The 9758-nt window shown below is 46.8% G+C and overlaps 1 protein-coding gene across 2 annotated transcripts in view; it reads right to left on the reverse strand.

Moving 5' to 3' along the window:
* The window catches only part of CACNB3 (calcium voltage-gated channel auxiliary subunit beta 3), a 140726-nt gene extending 131319 nt beyond the window's left edge, over nucleotides 1-9407 (reverse strand). Inside the window, exon 1 of one of the 2 annotated variants that reach the window (XM_044285224.1) lies at nucleotides 9294-9407. In XM_044285224.1, coding sequence (XP_044141159.1) covers nucleotides 9294-9338 — 45 coding nt within the window. In that variant the 5' untranslated portion in view covers nucleotides 9339-9407. The remainder of the gene's footprint in view (nucleotides 1-9293) is intronic. The other variant, XM_044285226.1, reaches the window with a different exon arrangement.
* Nucleotides 9408-9758: the final 351 nt, after the last annotated feature.

A 9758-nucleotide genomic window follows, 5' to 3' on the forward strand; every position in this document is an offset into this window, starting at 1 on the left:
TAACAGGCACGCAATAGATCGTTATCTTTATTTAAAGGATCAACTTCTCTATCTACTCCAATTTTAGCTCCCCTTTAAAGGAAGACTAGAGCTCGCAGTGTAAGAGACGACGCATTCCAACACCTGGTGGACTATGTCAGCACAGTTCCCGTGTATTCGCATAGAACTGAATGCTGCCAGGGATTAGCTGCAGTACAAGCAGCCGCACTGATTTGTCAGGATTCACTGAAGTATGGTGCCTCTGCTTCCAGTCCTGCCGTACAGACATGTGAGATGAGTAATGACCATTAGAAAATGAACTACCGCTTGAGCGAGACCTATTTTCCTGTAGGAAAGGGGCCTAAAAATATACTGAGCTGTGACATCAAAAGGAAAATCTCCGGGGAAAGGACTGCCCTGACGCAAGTGTTGTCTATGCTCATGTCTGTACACAGCAAGGAGCATCAAGTACTCAACCCCATCTTTGCTGAGAACATCGCAAGTGCTAAAAATGGGTTATAACACACAATTACTGTAGTGTCTGCGCCTGTTTTTAGGCATGAAAATGCTGTTTTAGGCCTAGTTCACACGAACGTTTTTTTTGCGGGTGTACGGGCCGTTTTTTTGTGTTCCGTATACGGTCCGTATACGGAACCATTCATTTCAGTGGTTCCGCAAAAAAAACGGAATGTGTTCCGTATGCCTTCCGTTTCCGTTTTTCCGTTCCGTTGAAAGATAGAGCTTGTCCTATATTTGGCCGTAAATCACGGGTCGTGGCTCCATTCAAGTCAATGGATCCGCAAAAAAAACGGAACACATACGGAAATGCATCCGTATGTCTTCCGTTTCCGTTCCGTTTTTTCTGAACCATCTATTGAAAATGTTATGGCCAGCCCAATTTTTCCTATGTAATTACTGTAAACTGTACATGGCATACGGAAAAACGGAACGGAACAACGGAACGGAAACGGAAACACAACGGAACTCAAAAACGGAACAACGGATCCGTGAAAAACGGACCGCAAAAAACTATAAAAGCCATACGTTCGTGTGAACTAGGCCTTAGACTGTCTAATCTCTACTCCACTCCTGGGCTGGTGTACTTTTCTTTGTCAGCTTTGAGTGGTGAGTTGCGCAAAAGTTTGCCTTAAAAGTCGCACTTTCATAGAGACGTGCGCCTATTTTCAGCTCACTTGCGCAACATTTTCATGTGCAGACCAGTCTTAGTGAACATGAACCTGTCATACTGTAAAAGAACAGAGGTCAGACTAAGGGCTCACTCAGATGACCGTATGCTGTCCGCAAAAATGTGAATCTTTTTTTTTTTGCAGACAGTTCAGCATGTCCGCAAAAAAACGGATTGGATTTAATATCTGATAAACCATAAATTCTGACACAGAACGGCACACCCACTAAAGACAAATCACAAGTAAGAGAAAGCCCTGCTTAAGGGCTCATGCACACGACCATATGTATTTTGCGGTCCGCAAAACACGGATCCGCAAAAAATACGGATGTCATCCGTGTGCATTCTGTACTTTGTGGAACGGAACAGCTGCCCCTAATAGAACAGTCCTATCCTTGTCCGTAATGTGGACAATAATAGGATATGTTCTATCCTTTTGCGGAACAGACATACGGTAATGGAATGTACACTGAGTATCTTCCTTTTTTTTGAGGACCCATTGAAATAAATAGTTCCGCATACGGTCAGCGGAAAAAAAAAACACGGAAATAAAATACATTCGTGTGCATGAGCCCTAAAAGTACATTTACACAGCCAAATTTGTGGTCCCTGTTCCTTCGATATAGTCTACCTGAAATGGGAAAATATCCCACCTATGGGAAGTAGGAAAGCTCTTTTTCTGAAAAAGCTTTTCCTTCTTATTCCTAAGGCTACTTTCACACTGCCGTTTCTGGGTCCGCCTGTGAGATCCGTTTCAAGGCTCTCACAAGTGGCCCCAAACGGATCAGTTTAGCCCCAATGCATTCTGAATTAGGGCTGCAGCTAACGATTATTTGAATAATCGATTAGTTGCCAATTAATTTCTACGATTAATCGATTAATCGGGAAAAACAACAAAATTACAAAACAGAGAGGTTTATATGATCTTACTTGAAAAATTATGTTCAAAGGCCATATTAAAACAAATTGTGGACGACACTATTATGGGGGATCTGTGGACGACACTATTATGGGGGATCTGTGGACGACACTATGGGGGATCTGTGGACGACACTATGGGGGATCTGTGGACGACACTATTATGGGGGATCTGTGGACGACACTATTATGGGGGATCTGTGGACGACACTATTATGGGGGATCTGTGGACGACACTATTATGGGGGATCTGTGGACGACACTATTATGGGGGATCTGTGGACGACACTATTATGGGGGATCTGTGGACGACACTATTATGGGGGATCTGTGGACGACACTATTATGGGGGATCTGTGGGTGGCGCAGTTATGGAGAGGGGGATCTGTGGGTGGCGCAGTTATAGAGAGGGGGATCTGTGGGCGGCGCTGTTATGGAGAGGGGGATATGTGCACTGTTATGGGCATAACAGTGCACAGATCCCTTTCCTCATAACAGTGCACAGATCCCCCTCCAGATAGCAGTGCCATACACAGCCCCCCCCTCCCCATAGCAGTGCCATACACAGACCCCCCCTCCCCATAGCAGTGCTATACACAGACCCCCCTCCCCATAGCAGTGCCATACACAGACCCCCCTCCCCATAGCAGTGCCATACACAGACCCCCCCTCTCCCCATAGCAGTGCCATACACAGACCCCCCCCTCTCCCCATAGCAGTGCTATACACAGACCCCCCTCCCCATAGCAGTGCCATACACAGAGCCCCCCCCCTCCCCATAGCAGTGCCATACACAGACCCCCCTCCCCATAGCAGTGCCATACACAGACCCCCCTCCCCATAGCAGTGCCATACACAGAGCCCCCCCCTCCCCATAGCAGTGCCATACACAGACCCCCCCTCCCCATAGCAGTGCCATACACAGACCCCCCCCCCCTCCCCATAGCAGTGTCATAGACAGATCCTCCCCCCCTCCCCATAACAGCCCCGGCCCCGATGCTTAGTCGGAATAATCACTGCATCTTTATTTTACCTTTTACAATGACGCTCCAGTAGCAGGCAGAGCAGACGGCGGCGTAACGTCACTCACTCACGTGACGCACCTGCTCCGCCCACTTCATGAATGAAGGAGGCGGAGCAGGCGTGTCACATGAGTAAGTGACGTTACGCCGCCGTCCGCTCTGCCTGGCTGTTACAGGAGCATCATTGTAAAAGGTAAAATAAAGATGCAGTGACCGCCCGCCCGCATAGCAACGAATCGGCGATTATTCGATAACTGGATTCGTCGACAACGAATCCAGTTATCGATTATAATCGATTACATCGATTAATCGTTGCAGCCCTATTCTGAATGGATGCGGATCCATTCAGAATGCATCAGTTTGGCTCCGTTCCGCCTCCATTCCGCTCTGGAGGCGGACACCAAAAAGCTGCTTGCAGCGTTTTGGTGTCCGCCTGGCGGTGCGGAGCCAAACGGATCCGTCCTGACACACAATGTAAGTCAATGGGGACGGATCCGTTTACATTGACACAATATTAGTGCAACTGTAAACGGATCCGTCCCCCATTGACTTTCAATGTAAAGTCAGGACGGATCCGTTTGACTTACACTTTTTTGACTAAGTGTATGCAGACGGATCCGTACTGAACGAATACCATTGTTTGCATTTATAGGTGCGGATCCGTCTGTGCAGATACCAGACGGATCCGCACCTAATGCAGGTGTGAAAGTAGCCTAATGGAATCTCAATCTTCAGCTATGTGAGGGAAACTATAATAATATAGCACCATAGTATAGCAACAACAAAGAAGGGAATCTTAAAGGGGTTATCCCATAATTAAGATAAAACAAGAAAATCAGACATCATATGGTACATGACAACCTCTTTCTAACAAAGCTAGAACCCGCCCTGTACCTCACATGGATCCAGACATCTCCCCATTCATTGCTCTGCTAGATTTATATCAAGCTAGCAGCTCAAGGGGAGTGTCTTTTCTGCTGCAGCTCAGGAGGCGTGTCTGTGATCTACCTATAACAGCTCAGGAGGCGTGTCCATGCTCTCCCTATCACAGCTCAGGAGGCAGTTGAAGGATGAAACTGAGCACGTGCGGCCTTCTCAGTGAGCAGGTCAAAAAAATAAGAAATAAACAAACAGCAGGTGGCGCTATACAGATACATTTTATTGAATAACTCAGTGGCTATGCTAAATTTTTTATTACATGCAATTACAAAAGTATTCAGATCCAGGTGCTGGTTTGAATACTGTAGAATATTTTTTGTGGGAGAACCCCTTCAAAGGGATATGCCAAGTGTTTAATACTGACATCCCCGCCGATCAGCTGTGCGAAGAGGCCATGGCACTCCGGAGAGAACTGCATCCTATTCCTAGGCCACTTACATCATGTTCATTGGTCACATGACCCAGGGGCAGCCGCTCAAGTGAATGGACCTGGGCTGCAATACCAAGCACAGCCGGTCACTAATGGATGGGGCTGTGCTTGGTATGCTGCGAGGAGGCCATGGTGCTCACTGGAGTGATGTGGCCTCTTCACACAGCTGATCGGTGGGGTGCCACGGGTCGGACCTCCACTGATCAGATACTGATGACCTATCCTGAGGTTAGTCCAAATACAAAGTCAACGGCAGCACATCCTCCATGGTTCTTTATTCACAATGGGTTCATCAAAAAGTACAAAGTGCTAAAATAGTGCAACGTTTCGACTAATACATAGCTGCTGACTAGCGTATGCATTCCTTGTGGAGGTCTGGAGGGAACGGTGGTGCTGCTCTCATTAGTGTATTCTATCCTGTCATCAGTATTAAGCCTCATGCACACGTCTGTGGAACACGGACCGTGAGATACCAGCCTGGATTCCTGCTGAGTGCAGGCGCGCACAGCGTCATTGGTTGCTATGACGCCGGGCGCTTCGTGCTGCTGTACTGTACAGCAACCAATGACGCAGTGTGCTGCTGCACTCAGCAGGAATCCAGGCCGGTATCTCATGGTCCGTGTTCCACGGATGTGTGCATGAGAATTTAAACTCTTGCAAGACCCCTTTAACAACCCCAAACATGATAAGGCTACTTTCACACTGGCGTTTCTGGGTCCGCTTGTGAGATCCGTTTCAGGGATCTCACAAACGGCCCAAAACGGATCAGTTCAGCCCCAATGCATTCTGAATGGATAAGGATCCGCTCAGAATGCATCAGTTTGCCTCCGTTCAGCCTCCATTCCGCTCTGGAGACGGACACCAAAACGCTGCTTGCGGTGTTTTGATGTCCGCCTGACGATGCAGAGCCAAACGGATCCGTCCTGACTTACAATGTAAGTCAATGGGGACGGATCCGTTTTTCACTGACACAATATGGTGCAATTGAAAACGGATTCGCCTCCCTTTGACTTTCAGTGTAAGTCAAAACGGATCCGTTTGCATTATAATGAATAAAAAAAAATACAAGACGGATCCGCACCTAACGCAGGTGTGAAAGTAGCCTAAAACTGCCAAGAAAAGATTAATAATAAATAAATTAATAATAAAGAGCAAGCAATGTTATATAGACACATACATGAAAGTACTACAAATCACAAGACGTTTCTTACAAATTACACTGAAAATAATCTGCACGATAGCTCCCCTCCATAGGGGTGAAAACTGCAGCGTCGGTTTCTTCCTTCTAGGGGGGGGCTGATTTGCATACTATTTCCCAGGGAGCATTGCCTGTAAAATTGCCTATTCCAGCTGGATCTCCCCAAGGCGCACAAGTACCTTCCAAGAACTAAGATTAATGATATTGATATCTCCAGAAAGTTCAGAAGAAGAACCTCCTGTCTCCATCTGACCTAGGTTTAGTGGGGGATGGGGCTGTTATTTCATTTCTATAGAAAAAAGCATGAAGTGGTTACGTAACCTGTGTCCTCCATATCAATAAATAATATGTCGGGTTATATACGGTATAATGTATATGAATTTGTGTTATCCTCTATAACGGACTGTTCTAGAAACGAGAGGACTGCATCCCCATTGCAAACAGCAGAGTCTTCTGCAAAAGACCAACTCCAATCTACGCTCCTTATTACAACAGATCTGCTATGTGACAGCCTGCGGGATAGAGAAGACCCCTGGGGATAGTCAGCTCATTCCCCTATGGCACTGAGTCAGATGACGGAAACAAGCCAAAAACAATTAACCTAGTCCATTCCAGAATCATCCTTCTGTTAATACCCAAGGAGGAGTATGTGTATATACCATCCTGGACCTCCACTGGACAGCACTGAGTATCATCATATTCACTCAACCAAAAACCATTGTAATAGACCCAGAGGATGTTATGTACCCTGACCACTACCCAGTCAGGAGCAGTAACAGGCCACAGTGGACCATGGGCCGTGATGATGGACTGTAGATATGGAGTGATATCCGATGCAGCATGAAAATCCTGAGAAAACACATAGTCATGCACATTTAGAAGGAAAATGGAGCTCTATGGCAAGTATGAAGGACCACACGTCAGGACAGTCTGCCCTACCTTCATCCTTTGTGGCACCTATGTTCACTAATTGTGAGGTTCCTACAACCAGGGGGCAACCTACATGTGATCACACCACCCACCAGAAGGAAGGATAGGAGATCCCAGCTGCCCCTTCTTGGGCCCTGTGGCATACATATACCCTTGATGATAAACACTAAGACGCATAAATATAATAATAAATAACATTCGAAAAACAAAGGAAAATGTATAAAGATGGAACATCTCAGCACATGCGTCTTTCCATTATTGTTTACTATTTTGTGAGATGAGGGACAGAAGATCAGATTGGTGTGGGACCAACTCCGGTCACCCCCCATTCAGCTTATTGATGGAATTATGGTGCCCAGGACTTGCAGAGCACAGTACGGAAAATGTACCGCAAGCTCAGACTCATTCAAGCTGTGCGGTGGAGAGGCTGCGAGTCGACCCCCCACCAATCTGATATTGATTACTTATCCTAAGGAAACCACTTTAAGAAGCTCTACAGAGTGAGGACTCCAGCAAACAGCTCCACGTATCTCAGCTTCATGGAATTTTATGTGATGGATAGAACAGGGCACTGTCACAACTCACGTTCTGGGCTATGCTGCAGGCGGTCTACACATTACGCCTGGTGATAAGGTACCCATTCTAAAGATGAGATTTCCAATTGGTGACTCTAGACACAGTTACAAGGGGAATATTACATGGTACCAACTGCCTAGATTTTCGCTGGTACCCCTGATGTTTATCGGTCAGGCTGCCCCATTGAACATGTAGAATATCTATAATAATGAGTATGTGGATTCAGCATATAAAGGATTGGGGCACAAAGCTTTAAGATGTAATAAAAGTCAAGGAAGGATCCTCCGTAGTTGGGTTTTATTAACCTAAGAGGCTGATCTCTCACTCTTGGTGGGGCAAATTGGAGCAATTTGGTACATCTAGGGTTTTGTATACGTTTTTGACAAATGGGTGGAGCTAAACAGAAAGGGGCTGGGCCTAAAACACGCCATTTTGCAGCACAATGCTGGTGTAAAAATCTGTCCCCAAGTAAGCCAATAGTTTGTGTAGAGTTGTATAAGAGTCTATCCCTGCCCCAGATTTATCATCCAGCCTGAGCCTGGTGCTAGACAGGCTGCCTAACAGGATGCCATCTCCAGGATTAGGACATCTGGGGCAGTGGAGAGGAATGTCCTTATATTAGGTAGGAAACCAAATACGTCTGAAAGATGAGGAATGCTCCCAGAACACTATGGCAGCGCCCCCTGCTATAGGGCGTTATGCCAACATCAGATCTTGCAGTCACGCACAAAGCAATGCAGTGTAATAGGAAGATGAGATGGGGGCACAGATAGCGTATACAGGGGCACTGTATGGACCACGACCGTCTACCAATCTGTGACACTCGTTAGTGTAGACACTGAAGAGACTCAAGCACCGTCCAGTTACCCCAGTTAGATGGCGTTCACCTGCTCTAAGACACCTGTCACACAGGCCACTATTGTAGGACACTTAGAAACCAACTAGTGGAGTAGAGACAACCGTACATAGCAAGCAGAGATATAGGGTGTAATGTAACAGTGGATTAGACATCTGCCTGACACCACAGAACACAGTGTAATCCCAGCCTTAGACTTATTGAAATGAAGAGATAACAATGTATAGTGTAGTGTGATAAATGGGGCATATGTGAATATATTACTTCACGGTATGTATTCTGGGCTCTTTATTGTGATATAATGGATACCGTAAATCCATATGATATATGCTGTATTATAAATTATTGTATCTCTATATGTTACATCATTGTATACAGGATATTATGTACTCAGGTATCGTTACTATCATGTATGGTATGGGTGTACGGTAGAACAGTAAATCCATAAGATATCTGCTGTATTATATATTATTGTATTTCCATGTGGTATGTGTTATACTGTATATGGTATATTATGTACTGTGGTATCTTTACTGTCATGTATGCTATAGGTGTAATGGTGGAACACAATAAATACATAAGATATATGCTGTATTATATATTATTGTATACAGTATATTATGTATTCTGGTATCTATACTGTCAAGTATGCTATAGTTCAGTGTTGGCGAACCTATATGCAGGGGTACCAGAGGCGGCACTCAGACCCCTCTCTGTGGGCACCCGCACCCTGGAAAAAGTCTACGGTGTACCAATATGCCTTAGACGCACTCAGGGCGCACTATGAATGGCGCAGGCAGCGCACTGAATGTAGGCAGGCTATTATAGCTAAATTATAAAGTACGTGGAAGATATACTATAGTGGACGGTGGTATTCAGGATAAATTGCCGTGTTGGCACTTTGCGATAAATAAGTGGGTTTTGGTCGCAGTTTGGGCTCTCGGTCTGTAAAAGGTTCGCCATTACAGCTATAGGTATGGTGGAACACACCTTGCTGGCACAGCTATGTATGACTGTATAGGGTACAGTGTGAATGCTGTGCCTCCTGGTATATGAGGTGGTCACAGGTATACAACTGGTGCTGTATGGCAGGGTGGCTGCCATGTGTGAGCCCTGCCCACCTGCCTGCTCCACCATACATGTACTGCAGACTATGGGGCAGTTGTATCTGTTGAATGTGCCCGCTGGCAGCTGGAGTGCCAGGGCGGCAGCAGCTCATGCATTGCACATCACAGAGGGAATGGAGAGCGGGCACTCACCACCTCCGAGTCCTCGAATCCATGGATGTACAGGTCGTCGTACATAGGGGCTCCAGGCTGAGCGGGCACACGGGCAGCTGAGGCTGAGGGAGCCGGGGAGGTGGTGATCGCCGTCAGCGCTGACTGCCTGGTCCCACCCTGGATGGAGCAGGAAGCCTTCTCCTCACAATCAGCCGAGGAAACAATAGCCCCCACCCACCACACACGGGGGGAGCCGCCTCTGATTGGCAGCGGCACGTCCCCGGAGCATTGGGGCTACAGCTGGGAGCGGGCGGAGGCTGGCGGGGGGAAGCACCTGCCCACGATGCTGCTGGAGCCAGGGAAACACTGCCAGGAGACTCTGAGGGGCACTGCTCATGGGCATGCATACACTGCACATGTCAGTATACCACTGCTGCTGGGCATACATACACTGCACATGTCGGTACAGGGCTGCTGGGCATACATACACTGCACATGTCAGTA

This window comes from Bufo gargarizans, chromosome 3, assembly GCF_014858855.1.
Source record: "Bufo gargarizans isolate SCDJY-AF-19 chromosome 3, ASM1485885v1, whole genome shotgun sequence".
NCBI lineage: Eukaryota > Metazoa > Chordata > Amphibia > Anura > Bufonidae > Bufo > Bufo gargarizans.